This window comes from Rosa rugosa, chromosome 5 (genome assembly GCF_958449725.1).
Source record: "Rosa rugosa chromosome 5, drRosRugo1.1, whole genome shotgun sequence".
In the NCBI taxonomy this organism is placed as follows: domain Eukaryota; kingdom Viridiplantae; phylum Streptophyta; class Magnoliopsida; order Rosales; family Rosaceae; genus Rosa; species Rosa rugosa.
The window spans coordinates 18946926-18965134 of NC_084824.1; the positions used below are offsets into that span (position 1 = coordinate 18946926).

The 18209-nt window shown below is 37.3% G+C and overlaps 1 protein-coding gene across 1 annotated transcript; it reads right to left on the reverse strand.

The window, feature by feature from the left end:
- Nucleotides 1-10028: 10028 nt before the first annotated feature.
- LOC133712862 (vesicle-associated protein 2-2-like) lies at nt 10029-15033 on the reverse strand. The gene is made up of 8 exons (XM_062138979.1): nt 14593-15033; nt 14384-14454; nt 14153-14234; nt 12564-12679; nt 12303-12485; nt 11736-11906; nt 10485-10562; nt 10029-10347 (listed from the first exon to the last, which is right to left on the reverse strand). The coding sequence occupies exons 1-8, from the start codon at nt 14642-14644 to the stop codon at nt 10234-10236; spliced, it is 867 nt and encodes a 288-aa protein (XP_061994963.1). The 5' UTR covers nt 14645-15033; the 3' UTR covers nt 10029-10233.
- Nucleotides 15034-18209: the final 3176 nt, after the last annotated feature.

The window sequence follows — 18209 nt, forward strand, 5'->3', positions numbered from 1 at the left end:
CTGTCAACCATCCGATCTCAATCGGACGGTCAGTGACCAGAAAATCCATGGTCAGTTGCTGACCATGTGATCAGGATCGCGGTGCAATAATAGCTAAAGAAGACAATCAATGTGATTGAAATGCGAGTTAGAGACTTGCTATTTTGGAATTAAGAAATAGCAATATTTTGAAATAATTAATTTCATATTATAAAAGTTACAAAGTTCTGGTAGATCGTTGATCCAACAAATTTTTGTACTTGCTCATCATCCAACTATCCAATAATCCAAGTCCTTATCTTCAAGATAAATGGTTCTTGCCGAGACCCATATGACCTAGGACCTCACAATGACACAATGGCTCCATAACGATTCAACATGTGTCTGTTAAAATTAATACTTAAAAAAAAAAAACGGTTTTTTTCACAGCTAACACATAAGGAAGATGAAAACCGAGAGGATGTTGAAGACTCAGGAGGTGAGGATTTCATGCCACATGCCGACGAGGCAAAAAAACATGAAGGTGGAGAAGCCCATGGAGGTGAGGGGAATGAAGATGAGATTGTTTCAGAAAGATAGCAGTTGATATTAAGCTCTAAATTAATATCTTGCCAACAACAACCGACAATGAGCTACACTGCAATTGATGTTGTATAAGCCACCCCCCAGATTCAACTGAGGCCTCAAATCAATTACAATCGTTCCATCAGCTGTGATTTTTAGAATACATCTCCGTCTGCGCCAAACACAAAAGAAAATGTTAGTCATTTATCATCATCATCCTTGATCATGAATCAAAATAATGAGAGAGAGAGAGGCTCATGGATCAAAACAATACTAATTAATTATGAAGAGAGACTTACATTAAAATTTGGTAAATCATTGATTCGATATGCGCCGCTTAACTCATTCATGATGGGAAATAAAAGGTATACATATTTGTGTTTGTGTCTCAAATGATTTGAGAACTTAATGATGTTGTGACCTTCCTCCATTTCTCTAGAAGATATCTAGACTGGCTGATATCTAGGAGAAAAATAAAAAGAAATATGAACAATTTAAGGGCAAGCTTATATTAGATCTCCTATAGAGGTTCTTTCGTATTAAAAAATGGTTACACTAGAAATGAGATATTTTAGAAATCCTCTACTAGCCAACCAGATCTGAATTTCGATTAACAGGAAGATAGAATGCCCTAGAAATCAAGAAAAAAAAATTAAAGAAAAGAGGAAAAAAAAAACATAAGATAATATTGTATACTAGCTATAGGACATATGTGAAGAAGGACTAGTACTGTGGGCATGTAGCTCTAAGTCCCTATTTATAGCATTGTCTTGAACACCCGTAAGTTACCTTACTATATAAGCATTGTCTATATTCTTCGAGCCAACAAATTTTACCTAATATACTAGATTTAGTATATTTTAATTTTACTATATTTCATGAAAACCAATAAGATACTTAGATTATGATTCAATGAATGGTAATTAGCTAAAATCATAATCCAATTAAGATTTACTTATTTGGTAAAATAATTAGTTTATTTTTTTTTGGTTACAGTAAAATAATTAGTTTATTACTATAACAACATCCATGTTGTAACTTTCAATTAAAGCATAAAAAGCAATAGAAGAAAACTCATATCACAACCTCTCGTTATATTGGGTTTAACTCAATTTATATTTCGAAAGATATTCATGGTTAGTTACGTATGTACTTTGTAAAGCTATATATTGTTACATAAATAGCACTAGAGATCATCACACATTATAGCGGGTATCTATCACAAGCTTTTTTTTAAAGATGTTTTTAGTTCTCATTTGTACCACAATGTGTGCTGGCAGGTGACGCATGTTGCCAATTTTCCCTTAGAGAGTGAGGTTGTTCTTACTTAGAATAGGCTTGCTTAAAAACAAGCATCGCTTAGACTTTTTTGAGTGACATTAACTGAGGTAGGGTTGCCGGTGTTCTTGCCGATTTTCTTATTATAGGTACATATAAACACTAACTGTTATGATAGTTTTTTTTTTTATCGGGTTAGTTGTTAGTAACTCACACACCCATGCAGTGGTATCCCAGCGCCAGGACACCTGCACCGACATTGCGGCGAAAGCCTGGCAAAGCCAGACTAATCCACTGCACCGCAGACGCACGAACCCAAATGGTCCCTCAAATCTGCTGGCCACGAGATGGAGCTGGGATTTGATTCTAATTAATAAAATCAATTTCTATTAAAAAATAAATATAACGAATAAAATCATGTTGAGTTAAATTGCACATGTTACACAACATAATTTACTTGTATTCATTAAGGGTGTGTTTGGGTGAGGGAAAAATGATTGAATTTAATTTAAAATAAGGATTTATAATTTCAAGAAGTCAATTCCCTTATTTGGCATTCTCAGCATAATTTTCACCAAAGTATGTGTCATTTCAAATTCCTTTAGGATGTGCTTGGATGAGGGAAAAGATGATGAACGTTAATTAAAAGTGAAGATTTCATAATTTCTGTAAGTCAATTCCATCGTTTAGCACTCTCGGATTGGAATTTTTAAATTTCTCTATAGAAAAAAATAAATGAATTCATTGTCCGAACTCCTGACTTCAATTTTCACTAAAATATGTGTCATTTCGAATTCCTTCGTGTTATTAAAATTTTGGGTATTTATTTCTAAAACAAGGCTTTTTTTCCATTTATTTTTTTTTTAAAAAAAACTTTCTTAATTTATTATTACACATTCTATATCCTAAATAGATACAACCAAACAATTTGCAATTAATGGAATTTTGATTGATGGAGTTATAGATTCTATCATTTATAAATTCATACATAATTTCTCATCTAAATGCACCGTTACAGTATTCAATTTTTAGTTCTTTATTTATTTTCAAAACAAGACTTTTTTCCATTTTAATTTTTTTATTTGCTTTAAACTTTCTTAATTTATTACACATTCTAAATCCTAAAAAAATATAACCAAACAATAGAAATTGCAATTAGTGGAATTTTAATTAATGAAAATGTAGATTCCATCATTCATAAATTCCTACAATTTTCTCATTCAAACACATTGTTTTTTTTTTTTTTTTTTTTGAGGGGAAAGACGTCAAACTTTTATAAATGAAATCAATTCATACAATGGTTAGCAACATAGTTGCTGATACTGGAGGGAATCTGACCACTCCAAAATAAATCTAAACTAGAATGAAGAGCTAACTTAGCTAACATATGCGCAGCTGAATTAGACTCTCTATAAACATGAGTAAAGTAAGAACTCGGTAAAGAAGCTTGGAAAAAAGAAATATCTTCCACAATCCTCCCATACCCAGAAGCATCCTCCTCATCAGACATGATATCCTTAACCAATTTCTGGCAATCAGACTCAAAAATAATTGGAGCCAAGCTATTGCTTATAGCAAACTGACAAGCCAATCTAGCAGCAAACGCTTCCACCATAGCAGGGGTTGTGACATTAGACACTTTCCTTCTAATTATTCGAGTTTAACCCATTCAAGATAGAATAGATATGTGCATCGACAAAATAAAATAAAACAGTAAAGTAACTAAAAGTGCCTTGTCTGCTCTAGGTAGGCGGCGAGTTCCTTGCTTCGTCAAATGGTCGCTGCCTCCTAGTGGCAGGGTGAAACTTGGTGTCACTGGATGTATTTTCCAGTGGCAACATGGTGGGAAAGCTGTGAGAATGAATATTATGCTATGTTGTCTTCGAGTTGTAGACCGAGTTATCTTTCCGTTGTGTCACCGCTGGAAAGCAAATAGAACCGTCTGGAGCGCGTTCTTTGCTAGTTGGTGCGTATTTGAATACAATTGTTTAGTAGAGACTCATGATTTTATTTCAGGATGTACTCTAGGTGCCTATTGTAATCAGGGGTTTAGGCTCAATGTCCCCCCCTTGTATTCGACGGTTTCATTAATCAAGGCTTGAGAGCAGCCGCACCAGCCCTTTATTCAAAAAAAAAAAAAAAAGATATGTGCATCGACTAAATTTTAAAAAATTCTCTATTCTCTGACTCTCACAAGAGAGGTTTCTCCGCGGCGGCTGGCTTCGACTGGTGGCGGCTCTGATCCTTTGACAGGGACTGGGGTACTTTCTCCTCTCTCTCGTCTAAATTGCGGTGGTGGCAGCGGGCCTATTCGTTGGTATCACCAAAACGTAGGCTTTGGCCTTTTTCTCATTGCTATTGTTGTTGGACGTGATGGCAGTGATAGGTGTGTGGCCGATCGGATCTGGGATCAGAGGGGCTTTGGAATGAGGGTAGGGGTCGTCTCGACCTGCAGTGGTGGCTGTTTTGGCAGCAAAGCCGACTGGGCTGGCATTCAGCCGTCGTCTGGGGCTTTACCAGTTGATGGATGTGATGGAGATCCATGGGTTGATTTAGGGCTGGTTTGGCCTGAGATTGGAAGCTATCGGTATGGGATGATTACTCCCTCGTCCAGCACAGCCAGTTTTGGTAGAAGTGGGATATTGGCCGGGTTCGGTGCTTCCAGCGGAGCAAGGCTGCTTGTGGATGGCTTCGGCCACGCAATCTCTAGTTGGAGTCGTTGGTCGTTCTTGTTTTGGTGACGGTAAAGGTGGCATGGCTATCGGCGGCATCTCTGACGGTGATAGAGGCAGTGCAGGTGAAGTCGGCGGCCGGTCTTTGGTGGCGACAGGGTTGGTGCTCCTAGGGTGAACTGGATATCTTGGTGGGGCTGTGTTCAGTTGGGTTTGGGCCTGGTGTGCTAGGGTTCCTCAATTTTGGGCCTTGGTAATGTGGGCCTGCTGGGCTTGTTTAATTTTAGAAGGGATGGAAGGTGATTTATCATCTTCCATTCCTAACTTTTAGTTTCTTTAATAGGTCGCAAAGCTCACATCCTCTGAGGGTTCATTTTACTATTTGCTTCGGAGGATGCTGATCTTTGTTTGAAATAAGGGTGCGTTATTTTCCTCAAAAGGTGGGTGTACTCGGGGTGGCCTGGGGCTTGTTCTTGTCATAGAATAGGTGTTTAGGGTTCCCTAAGGAACGATTCTTTCTGTCGACCTCATAGGGGTGTTTCGTTTTTGTACTGCTTGCTGAATATATATAATGGGCTGACCTCTTTTCATAAAAAAAAAAAAAGATAGAATATATATGTTAATTACAATCTCTTACTACAAGGGGAAAGTAGAGCTTATGAAGAAACCATTGTGTGTTTGTTCTTGTTACTGCACATAAGAAGGGATCAAGCCAAAGCAACACCATACCTAACGGTCACATACACATGTCACCGCCTACTTTCTTATGGACTCTGTCTCCTTTTTCTTATATGATTACAAATAGTCCCCCAATAACTAGTGACTGATCTCTCTCCTTATTACTCTGTTTCTTCCATTTCTGAATTTCTTAATCCCAATTCTTTGATTCTCAATCGACTTCTCTTTTCCCACAAATCAAAATATCTTGAACTCTCAAAGAGCTTCAGATTTGATCTCAAATCAAACATTGGGGTTTCTGAAATTTCATAGAAGAAATTTGAGTCTCAAACAGCTTTGTTCCTTCAATATTAGGGTTTCTGATTCCGTTCATTAAATCTCCAAGATCGAAATTTGAAGTCTCCCACATTCAACTGATCAAATTACATGACATCAGATACAGGCATCGCCAACAATCGAGGCTTTCTTAGGAATGTCGATCCTCGACTGGCACAAAGCTCAACGATGTCGTCTCAGCCCAAACTAAAAAAATCAGACCCGCTTACAAGTATTGAATCCAAGGTTATTGTAAGCTTAGGGATGAAAACTTCAAAATTTTTACATTCATGGAGCATTGGGGGTGGCGTCAACCTGGTGGCAACCCTAGAGGGGCTTAAGACGAGTGTAACGAGGATAGCTCTGCCGACCGGGTCCAACAAGCTCTACACTGGAAGCAAGGATGGTTCGATGAGGGTTTGTGATACTTCGTCTGGTCAGAGCCTGAGACATTTTAGTCTCGGCAATGAAGTGAGTTGTATGTTTAATGCAGATCCATGGGTTTTTGTTGGAATAATGAATGCTGTGAAGGTCTTCAACATCCACCAACAAAACTCTTAGTTGATCACCCTGTTGGAATTTTAACCCCATGAACGAACCGATATTCAAGAATAGACACACACTATAAAAACCACAACAAAGTTGAATAAATAAATAAGGATGAAAAACAGTTGACATGAGTGGTTCGGCAAATTTCATGCTTACATGCATCCACTCAAGATATTTGCTCTTTTCCCTATAAGAATAAAACTACTGATAACTCAAATCTCAAAATCCTTGTCAACCTAGACTCATAGAATACCCAAGAACACAATATTTCACCTAAGATAAATTTTCCTCTTAACACTTTTTTCTCTCTCACTCTCATGCACAACCCACAAGCTCTTTCTATGCTTGTCAGATGCTTGCTTGCATACTTGCTGAATTCATCAACCTTGCTACCACCAATGGGCGGCAAGCTTCCCATATTGTAAATAACGTGGAGTAGCAAACAAAGACCAAGCTAGTATTCATTCAACATGCTACCACCATTAAGAGCAACTCTAACAGTTTCCCCATATTTTGATTTTTCTCTATTTTAGAGAAAAATGAGTCTCTTTTGCTGCAATAGATTCCCTATAATTATCCCCATTTTAGGGATAGTGAGGAAAGAGAAAACAAAATTCTCTAAAATTACAGCAATCTCTAAAATTTTAAGGAAGAATTATAGAGATTTTAGAGATTGCTATAAAATAAAAAATCTGTTGAAGTTGGAGAACAAAAATTATGAAAAGTTTTGACTTTTACTTCCCTATAATACAAAAATTATAGAGAAACTGTTGGAGTTGATCTAATAACCTACAATAATTAATACATCCACATACCTATTTCACCTTGTCAATTTACCCTCATATGCACTACGTGAAACATGCAATTTTCTACACCAACCATGTAAATTGTCAAACATAGTTGCCACATTACTACTTGTGAGTCATTAGTCATTACTTCTTTTTGCATGAGAATGAACACCAATCTCAATAGCCTTATGGGAACTACTAGAACCTTTCAAAAAAAAAAAAAAAAGGAACTACTAGAATAACTGCTTTAATTAAGCCCATAATTATCTCTATCGATGATCTCATTTTCTGTGATCTCTACCAAATCTTGAAGCTTGTGTAGACTGTTCAATATTGTTTTAATTCTCTATATCAACCATGAGATTTTGAATCAACGATCCTGTTTTCTCATAATAAATATGAACTTGTCAGCTAACAGGTTGATACATATCTTGCTTAAAATTATAAACTTTCTCATCCAAAGCCTACAAAGAGAGAAATTTTTCTATGCTCCCGTCACACCACCTGGCATATGTGACGGGCAATCCTTGTTGGTCCACGTAATCTCTCCTTCCCCTCCGTTAAACCACCCGTCTCCTCTATTACCTCTTCAGCTCTGAGATCTCTTTCATGAAGAACCAAAAAAACGATGAACACCAGAAACTCTAAACTTTAAATGCAAGGCACTATCCACAAATATATGATATCTAAATGGATCGATACAAGAATTTCGTCATTTTAGATAGAGTGACAGAAGAAAATGGTATTCCTACATGTCTACTGTTATGTCGAGAAGAACTGATATTCAAACAAAAAGGAATACAATTGATATGAACATCCAAAAGAAGGAGGGGAGAAGTCTTCCTGGAAGACTGGGTTTTGATCATTTAGACTTCCAGTGGAATAATCAAACCCAAATCTAAGAGAACAACAACCAAGCACCCAAATCAACTTGACTATGGAAAGGAGAAAACCAGGAACGTCCTCACTGGTCAAATCATCACTTTGATGTTTAAATCTTTCAATTTGCCAAGTCGTCTTCACTTTGTTGTTCAAGTATTACTGGCAGTTTGGTTGCAAAGTGCTTCGCATAATTGCAAATGGTTAGGGAGGGATGAACTTCCAGATCCAGATCCACGTTTACTGTTGTGTTCATATTTTTTTATGGCACGTTTACTTACTTGGAATGGAAAATAATCATGAATCGGAGACAAGTGGAATGAGAGAAGAAAGGAATCGGTATTGATTCCGGAGGAATGATTCCTAAACCCATCTCCCCCCTTCGTAATCGAATTCCTGAGTATTCAGGAATCGATTCCTGATAAATAGGTGGGACCTACACAAATTCTCATTCCTTCATGTGTTAGTAAACACAGGAATTCTTTTACCTGGAATCATTCCGATTCCTTTATGTGTTAGTAAACACAGGAGTATTTTTACTCCGTAATCATTTCATTCCATTCCCAGTAAGTAAACGTGCCCTTATATTCCTCATAGAAGAGATAACAGAGGTGAGGGGTGGTTTAACGGAGAAAAACCAGTAATTACGTGGACCAATAAGGATTGCCGTCACATATGCCAGGTGGAATGACGGGAGTATAGAAAAATTTCTCCTACAAAGAGGACAAGTAGGGTCATTAATGAGTATAGGTAAATCTGCACAGTTTATCATTTGTCTTTAGGCTGGGCTTGTTTCGGATTATTATTTTTTAAAGCCCTAAAAACACTATTTAAATTTGAACAAAATGCTAATGAGGTCAAGTGCTTCCTCAAAATCACATGCAAGATGCATTCCTTTTTCTTTTCTTTTTTTGCAATTTTATTAATTAAAAAATGTTTATAAATTTTTTTTATTAATTCAAAAATGTCTTTAGGTCTTCGAAAAGTACATAATCCCATAAAGCTTAATTTTTTTTTTTAAATATTTTATACTTTATAAAAATAAAGTTGCTCATAAATGCCGAGAGGTATTACATATGGTGCAATCGATATTTTGCAAGGAAGTTGGACCTCGAAGTATTAGAATTAAGATGATGGTTTAGTATAAAGGGTTCTATATTGAGAACAGTTTTTCCCCAAATTGATGTAACATATTCTGAGTTAACTTTGTTAAATCTCCGATTACAAAAAAAAAAAAAAAAATCCTTCTCTCGTTACCTTGTGTAGTTCCAGCGGGCGAGGAGGAGTACGAGGATAATGAGGGTGAATTATTTGATATACATATCGTTATCTTGTACACGTCCGGAAAGTTTTTGTTATGTGGGATACTGGGATTTGTGGGCACATACAAGCTTCTTGCCAAAGAGTCAGTACTCCTCCTAGGCTCCTACATCTACGTCAGAGGACCCACCTGCCGGAACTCCTCCACCAGGCTAATCCAAAAGGAAAAGGAAATCCCAGTGGTCACCGAAATTGCCAAGGTTTTAACGAGAAGAAATACCTCGACATTGGGGAGTTCTTTGCTTACCCGTGCATGGGAGACGGTTCATTTTATCAAGGAGGCAAACAAGAAGAGTAAACAAACAGCTGGTCAGGTGGTGGTAATATGGTACTCGATCACAATGCTTGTCTGGGTCCGTACCGGGTTTATCTCCCGCCTGCTGCAAAGGTTGGCCCTGCTGCCTGTTCAGTAATTTGTAATTTATGTGCTAAGGAGGATTGTGGTAGGCACAATGGAGTATAGATTGCCCACATTCGTCTTAGAGCTGCAGATACTAGCAAGACTACGCTTGTTCCCCTCCACTCCTATAGTGGGGGAAAGCTCATTGACGTTTATCCTGATGAAGAGACTGGTAGTGATTAGTTGATAGTGTAATTGGTTGCAATCTAATTAATGTCTCTTTAAAGATACACAGCAGAGGATCCTTTTTTTTTTTTCTTTGATTGAAAATGAAGTTGTGGACTTGTTTGCAAGGGTGGCCGATCAAAGCATCTAGCTCACTGTAGAAGTCCAAGAACTTGAATGAAATCAATTCAACTTCAATATCCATCTCGTCCTCTATTAGAAGTACATTTTCTAGTTGTTCGTGCTCATAGAAGTTTTTCTAATAATCAAGCAAGCCATCTACAGATTTTGTAAGGGGATTTATTTATCATACTGCTTGCCATTAAAAGAAATTTAAATGGTGTGCTTGAAGATGAGTTAGCAACTGAGATCTCACCGCGGGAGTTATTGGTACGTTTTGAATTGCAAACAGAATTCCATGATGTTGCTGAACTAGTTAGATGAGCACCAACAAATGACATATTATTTTATTTTGATTGAAAGATGAGCTCTCCTTACATGCAGAATTTAGATGGTCCATATATTTATACATATATTAGTGATGACATAGAACATCTTCTGGTGTCATAGACATGCAAGGAGATCCTTCTGGTCATGAAAGAAAAATGAGCTCATTTACTGTATCTGGACAGAATTTTACTTTTCTCTAAGGATGGGCAAAGTATCCGATTGCTATACTGATAAGAGCAACCAGAAAAACATAAAGAACAGGGAACCCAACCATAATTCTTCTTGCATTGTTCTTCTTCCTCAACAACTCCTACAAATAGGAAAGCAGACATTAATCTTTTAGCCCACAGCAGAAAAGTTAACATGACCGAGGGTGAAGACATAAGCAAGAAGCCATCTCTGCTTTTGTTTCTATGAGAAAAGAATTCTAGGAGGGTAAAGACTCACCAATTCCTGTTTTAGCATATTCTTCTCTTGAGTGGTCATGCTCTTCTCTTCTGTTAGCTTAAAGATGGTAAGATCAGCCTGCGAAGAACATGACAAATATTAGATAACTATCTTCCTTGCCATTTTCAAGGAGGGGATCCAATCTTCAAGAATGTTAACAATACAAAGAGTAAGAGAAATTGAAAGACAGGTGAAATGGGAGAAGAATTTGATGAAAAGAAATGAGGCATTAAGTTGTGCAGATTTCAGGAGGAAAGAGATACTTTGTGGCCTGCTGTCATTAGAACTAAACTCGGGCATCTAGGTTCCAAGCAAATGGCTGGGATGGGAATAATTCAAGCCCATTGAAACTTGAAAATATCGCAAGGCATCAATCCATTTTCTGCTTGCTGCAAATTTGTGGTGGGTAATAGGGAAATGGTGAGGTATTGGGAAAAGAGATGGGTTGGTGAGACAGCTTTTCGTCATTCATTTCTATGTTTATGAACAACCCCCTCCATTCCTCAATTCTTCCCCTTCTGTAGTATGGAAATGTAAAGTTCGTCCTAAAGTCAGGTGTTAGCTTGGGTTATCAGACATGGAAAGCTCAAAACCTGTGACATGGTTCAAATTCCCCAAAGAAAAGACCTGCAGTTTGTACCTTCCCTCATGGGGTCTGTAGTATGTAACAATGGAAATGAGCATCAGAAGTGTGATCTTAACAATGTTCGGCTCATTAGCTCAATAGAAAGGGAAGGCCAATTGAGTTGGAAAAGTCCAAGGAATTTTTTGGCCTTCTTGCATGATAGATGCAAGTACTGAAGCGCTGTAATGGGTGTATTCTGGGTCATTTGGATGGAGAGAAATAAAGAGATTTATCAGAATGTGAAGGGGGAGGAGCTGAAGCCTTCGTGGAAAAGGGTTTGATTTTGGGCATCTTTATGGTCCTGATTTCTTCAGAATCGTGAAATATAGTTTTACTGTCAGCTATTATCTATGATCAATATTCTGTTGTGGTTTAGCCCTTTGAATTTTACTGTTCGTTTGCTTGCCGCTATTTTAAGATGTGGAGGAGATCAACTCCTATATGAATTTTGTCAACTCCTCTATTGAAAGCATGCATGGATCTAATAATAATAAACATAAACCAATAAATGTCTTCCCATATTACTCCCATGTAGGTTTTGTTAAATTTAAACCATCTACCCTTCCCAGTAAGACAGATTCCATGGTAATCATGCATGCTATCAAGATAGAACAAACTGAACTCACCTCTTTTAGCTTTAAATTCACTGTCCTGAGCTTTGATTTCAACTCCTCAAAATCCTTTGCTAAATTCAACTCGACAGCATTCTTTTCTGGTTTCAATTCCTCTGCATGCTTAACTGCTCTTGACTCATCCATATCCTCATAGCTGTCAAACCCGTCAACATTGTCAGCACCCTGGCATGAAGGAAACAGATTAAGATGCAAGTCTTATTATCAAATGTATACAACTCCTTTTAGACAATTTTAGTTTCAGACGATTAAGATATACAGTAACACTGAGTAGACCAGTTTATGCTTCCAGATAATTGGTGCCAAACAAAATCACATACTTCTACTGACATAGAGATGACAATTTTTCTCCCAACAACAGTAGCTAATGCACTTTTCTACATTATACACCCAAACAAGTTTAAAAAACAATGAAATAGTTGGAATACAAAGGATTTTAAAACGCATGGTTGCACAAATATACACCAGCAAAAGACATAAAAGATAGAAAGGAAATAAAACAAAAGAAAGGTAGGAGGTCAGTAGTGAACTCAGTTTAAACAGATGGCATTAGGTTCTTACCCTTTGAGGTGAAGGTATGTTTTCAACTCCATTCGGAACTCTGTCCTTTTCCACTGAAGTTTCATAACAAAGATCTTGCTTCAACTCCCCATTAACAGGTAGAAATGCTGGAGAAGTGGGTGGGCTGGTGAGCACCACTCTTAACTTCTTCTCTTCAACGTATTTGCCACTATCTTTTGCGAACTGCAAGATGAAAGAAAGAACATGAATATTTTACTTAACAACTTCAAGTGAGACTATCTCTAATCTTTAGTTGTTTACCATGCTAGATGTAACATCCTCCTCTGATATCCCAAATGGAACAACTGTGCATTGGATTAGGAACTTGTCTTTGCACTGCAAATCAGGTGGAGCTACTTTCTGAGCTTGCATAGTAACTGCATTTACCCAAAAGTGAAGAGTGAAAAATCCATTTATTTTGAGCAATAAAATTTTGCTCTGCACGGCTGCACCACAACAGGCTGGTCACTCTTTAATAACAGTGCTTATGGAAGTTTATTAGTTTAGCTCCGATCTCAGTTCTAAACTTCTAATCATTATGTTCAGTTCTTGATCATCTGTTTTATATTACAACTAACCTAAATCAAGTGGATTCTTGTTTGACTAGTCAAATTATACTATATAAGAAATGACGCAAGATTAGGGAAAAAATACCAGCAAAGGCATATTGCAGAAGAAGTCAGACACTACAGACTTGATTAGTAAGAATTAAAATGTGACCTGGTTAGTAGTAGGCATAGGCAACATGTAGACTATTGTCACCCGTACCTATCATAATCAAATACCAAGAGCAAGCAACTCACTTTTCCAGGTATAAGATCTCAAGCTCCCAGAAGTCACTAACACATAATGTGAGTTTTTGAAATACTTGGCCTTTCAAAGAAAAGACACCACTGCCTCTGGTTGTGACAAATTCTCCAGGCAATCCGAGCTAGCAAAGCTTGGTTGAACATTCTCAGGTCTCAGGTAAGCATATATACCTCCCATATGTTTACTTTTGCATAGGAGTTACCATGTGTTAACAATGAATACCATGATCCTCCCCCATTTTTCCCCACCAAAAATACAGCAAACATCTAGTAAACTCTTTGCAGGATTAAATTTAGTGGAGAATTTTCAACCAAGCTTTTCTCACTCTGGTGAATGGTTAACAATTGGACCATAGGAATGAGAAAGATGATCCTGGTCGAATTATTAGCCGTTAGCAAACAGAAGTCAGTAAGGGTTATCAGCTGGAAATATCAGAAAGATCTCTGCCGAACGGCTAACAGTTGGACCACGATCACCTTTCTCATTCCTATGAACCATCTATTTCGAAGTGTCTTCTGTCAACATTGCTGCATGCTGCCCATAAGGCCTCAAAGTCTCATTAGAGTACTCAACCAGGCCTGAAAACCGTCTTATTGGTCTAACACTAAAGTTTCCTACCACTGCAGCATCCCTGAAATCGAAATCATTAGAGAATCCTGAAATCTCGGAATTCATTGGTTCATTTGTTAACCTAAACTTAAAAACTGAGCCTGGTTTTTAATTTCTGTCAAGGAACCGGCCTGAAAGACATCCTACATTATGAATGCCGTATCTATCCCATGTTTAAGCAGACAAATTCTCAAGTGCCTAATTGATATGATTCTATTAATTTGTCAGTTGAATATATGAATTTGTCCAATTGATATGATTACATCCAATAACATAAGATCACGTACCTCCTAAGGAACATACCAGATATGAATGTATACTAAATAAGATATGAGGCAAGAGTATTGAAATCATAGCAGTAAATTGGGGAAGAAGTAAGCCCAAGATCGAAATGAGTAAAAATTAAGAAGTGATAATGTAAAGCATAAGACCTGTGAAATCACATGTTGCCTTGGGTTTTATGATGCCTGCATTTGGCCGCACACAGTATTTCTTTGGAGAAGTGGTTTTCACCTGCAAATAGATTCTGTCAAATTGCAAAGCACCCATGTCCATTTCTTAATTTGTTTGCATGCACACAATGACACAAACACCAAGCACAAAGCCACAAACATTTTAATAAAGAAAAATAGAACAAAAAGTTGTGGAATTAGAATCAGTACCTTGAAAGCAACACACTGGTCAGACCTATTGCCAAGTTGTATTGAACATGTACTCTGCTTCTTTACCTCAACTACAATAGTGAAACCAGACCAAATTAAGAACCAATCAAAAATCTCAAGCAAGACAGAGAATTTCATTATTGGGTCTGTTGAAACAATGCTAATAAACCAAAAATCTCTACATGCATTCTCGGAATTTGAGAACCTACATGTGAATTGGAGTTCATTGGGTTGAACATCCAAAAGCTCTGTGGTGATCATTCTGCTAGCTTCACAAGTACCCACTACCAATTCTTGAGAAAATGCAAGAATCTTAAGAGTGAGTGAGAGGCTGAATGAGTGGTTAGAATGGTTGGGGTGTTGGTGATGTAAAGGGACTATATGAAGGGGAAGAAGAGTAGTGAAAGCAAAGAATGGTGTTGGTGCCTGTTGTGGACTTGTGGGTCTATCAATTCTGAACGGCTGTACCGGCTTTCTTTCTCATTTATTTTCTTAGCAAACAAACAAGCAATGCCCACATGCACAAGATTATTGAAAATAGTGAGATTGGTATAATGGGTTCTCTGAGTTCAAGCCAGAGGTGAGAGGGAAAGAGAAGAAAAGCCACCAAACTGGGACAACCTGGCTAACTGAGTTGTGGGTTGCCACTCAACTGTACCACATGCACCTCTATACAGTATGTACTTCTCTCTTTTTACCTCACCGAAAGTGAAAAGGAGAAGCCAAAAAAATTGGAATGATTTTTCTTGCTTTCCTTTTATCTTTTCAAAAGAAAAAGAACCGTTTGATATAGGGAGTCAAAAATTATCAAAAGGAAACATGATTGAATGTGATCTTGATTCTTGAAGCAAATGCATCTACTCTAATATTAAAATATAGGGAATATGGGTCATGAATGTAATTGGGATGCCACTACTTTGCTGCTCCTCCTGCCTCTGTTAAGAGCTTCCTTGAAAGCTAAGCCAAGGGTTTTAAGATTCTAGAACAGTTCTAGTGCAGGTTTCTCCGCCTCTGTAACAACAAAATTAAACAAACGCATAATTGTTTCTGTGTTAAATGGTCATATTGAATCTGAAACGGTGCTTAGGTTGGCAAATCTTAGTAGGTCAACTCAAAAAGACATACAAAGTATATTAACATGTGCCTTGCTTAATAATATGCTATATGGTTTCTCAGTTGTGCATGTATAATGTATTCTATTCGACTTTTCTTTTCTTTGTTTAATTGTTTTCTTTACATATTTGCTTTTTTTTGTTTTTCATAAGATTTTCTTAGAAAATCTTTACTCACACACGTTCCGAAAAGTTGATATATGCATATAAGCAAGAGTCAAAAGCTCGAAAAGAAGCATAATTTGGTACGAGTAAAAGGAATGATGAGCAGATCTTGTTTCTTTGATCCCTCAACATTCATATGAGCTATAATGGAATGAAGTGCTGGACATGTAGACAATTAAGTTTAGCCTGGTCCTAACCAGTAGACAATCTAGCTTCCTTTGTATTTAAGTCATTGCTTAATTTCATTAAAAAATGAAGGTGTTTAATTAGTGAATGGAAATGTTGGTTGGGATGCCATGCCTATTGCCTAAGAAGAAGCCAAAAGCCAATGCTAACATACCATTATAGTTTACCTAAATGCATTGCAGAATGCTAAAAAGAACTCCATGCAACCAACTTAAGAGACTAATAATTAATTAAATGATGTATAGGCTCCTACCCATCAACTTGAATTCAGCCTCCCTATAGTCCCCCGATTTCAGAGAATATGGACCGTTTCCTCTTGTTTGAGGAAAAGGCATGCATGAAGCCATGAACTTTTTTTTTTTTTTTTGAAATAAAAAGCCATGAACTTTGGAGTTCGGAGTTTTCTTAGATTGCTATCAAAACCGCTAAGTTTGGCTTAATGATACAATCCGCTAGGGGGCTAGATATTATAATGACAAATACGATGTAAGTGAGATATCAATCCTATAATTGTAAGAGATCCATTGAGATTATATTACTCTAGTCATATAATGGTATACAACTAATTTGATTATGATGTGCAATTGTGAGTTGATAACTAGACGAGTTAGCTAGGGAATAGACCAACTTTGTTTGTACTTCATACTTTCACGAGCTTAGTCAATTTGAATCCCAATATATTGTTTACAATTGTTTAGACTTCAAGTATGTTTAAACTTTGCAGCATCATATGGGAATTTTCTTGTATTGAGTTTTTTCTTTTTTCTTTTTTCTTCTAGCAATTAAGTTAGTGAGTAGACCACAGCTAAAAAAAATTATAATCAAAAGTCAAAAGACAGTCTAAGCTAACTTGATCCAAAGTGAAGACTGAAGACAGAAAAACTCGAAAAAGGTCATCCTAATGATTTTTTTTTTTTTTATAAGTGAGAAGTCTTAAATCCACTCACGAACAACTAGTATTGTATAATAAGAAAAAGGAGAAATGCTCATTTACCCAATTTTAGCTTAAAATTTGCCCACTTGTTCCACTAACAGTTTTTTAACCCCATTTACCCAAAACACTCTAAGAGATTATTTTCCCTTTACCCAATTAATTCTTTTTTATTATTTTTATTTATTTTTGGGACTTTTTTGCCCTCTCCTTCTTTCTCACTTAGAAAGAAAAGTCATCCTCCACCTTGCTGTGCTCCGGTGACCAGTGGCCGGCAGCGGACTCCGGACACCGGTGACCTGAATCAGGTGACCGGTGACGGGAATCCGGCCACCGGACTGTTAACCGGATTCCGGCGTCTGAATTTATTGCCCCTTAATAATACCCAGTAATCATATTATTACCCCCCAGTAATCATATTATTGCCCCCACAGTAACCATATTACTGCCCCCCAATACTCATATTATTGTCTCCCAATAATCATATTATAACCTCAAATAATCATATTATTACCCTCCAGTGAATTGCACAAACTCCCAAAACCAAAATGAATACACTACAGGCACAATTGATCAATTTATATGCATATTATTGCCCCCCAATACTCATATTATTGTCTCCCAATAATCTTATTATTGTCCCGCAATAGACATGTATAACTACTCAATAAAACTTTTTTTTTCATTCTTCTGCCAAATTTACCAAAAAAAAAAAACGAAATCAAGCCGGACGCAGAACCTGGACCCTGCGGCGACAACACCGACTGCATATCTCAAACCCCAGAACCCGGATGACATCCCGCACATAATCGAAACCCGAGAACCCGGACGACGTCGTCGGAATCAAAACGAAATCAAGCCGGACGCAGATCCCAACCCTGCGGCGACGACACCGACTGCAGATCCCAAACCCCATAACCCGGACGACATCCCGCTCATAATCGAAACCCAAGAACTCGGCGGTGACGACGTTGTGGTTGCTGTAAGGGTTAATTGACTTCTCCGGCGGGTCAGTTTTGGTCTTGCTTGACTGTGAGTGAAGGAACGGCGAAGAGAGAGAGAGAGAGAGAGAGAGTCTGATAGGAGGTGAGAGAGAGAGAATTTTGTAATTTATTAATTAGTTTGGGGGTAAAAATGTCACTTGCATTTAAATTGGGTAGATGGGAGTAAAAAACTCTTAGTGGAGCAAGTGGGCAATTTTTTGGTTAAAATTGGGTAAGTGGTCACAGGCCCTAAGAAAAAAGAAGTTGAGGACAAGAAGTGTACATTGTCAATTTTTACTCCATACAAAATTACAAAAGTGTAATAAAATTTTATAAATTGAGGTCTCTTAAAGAGGTTAACTTTTTTTTATTTTTTTTTATTGAGGGTAATGTAGCAGTCACCTCATTTATGTTAGCGAGTTAATAACACACTCATTCAGTTAGTATTT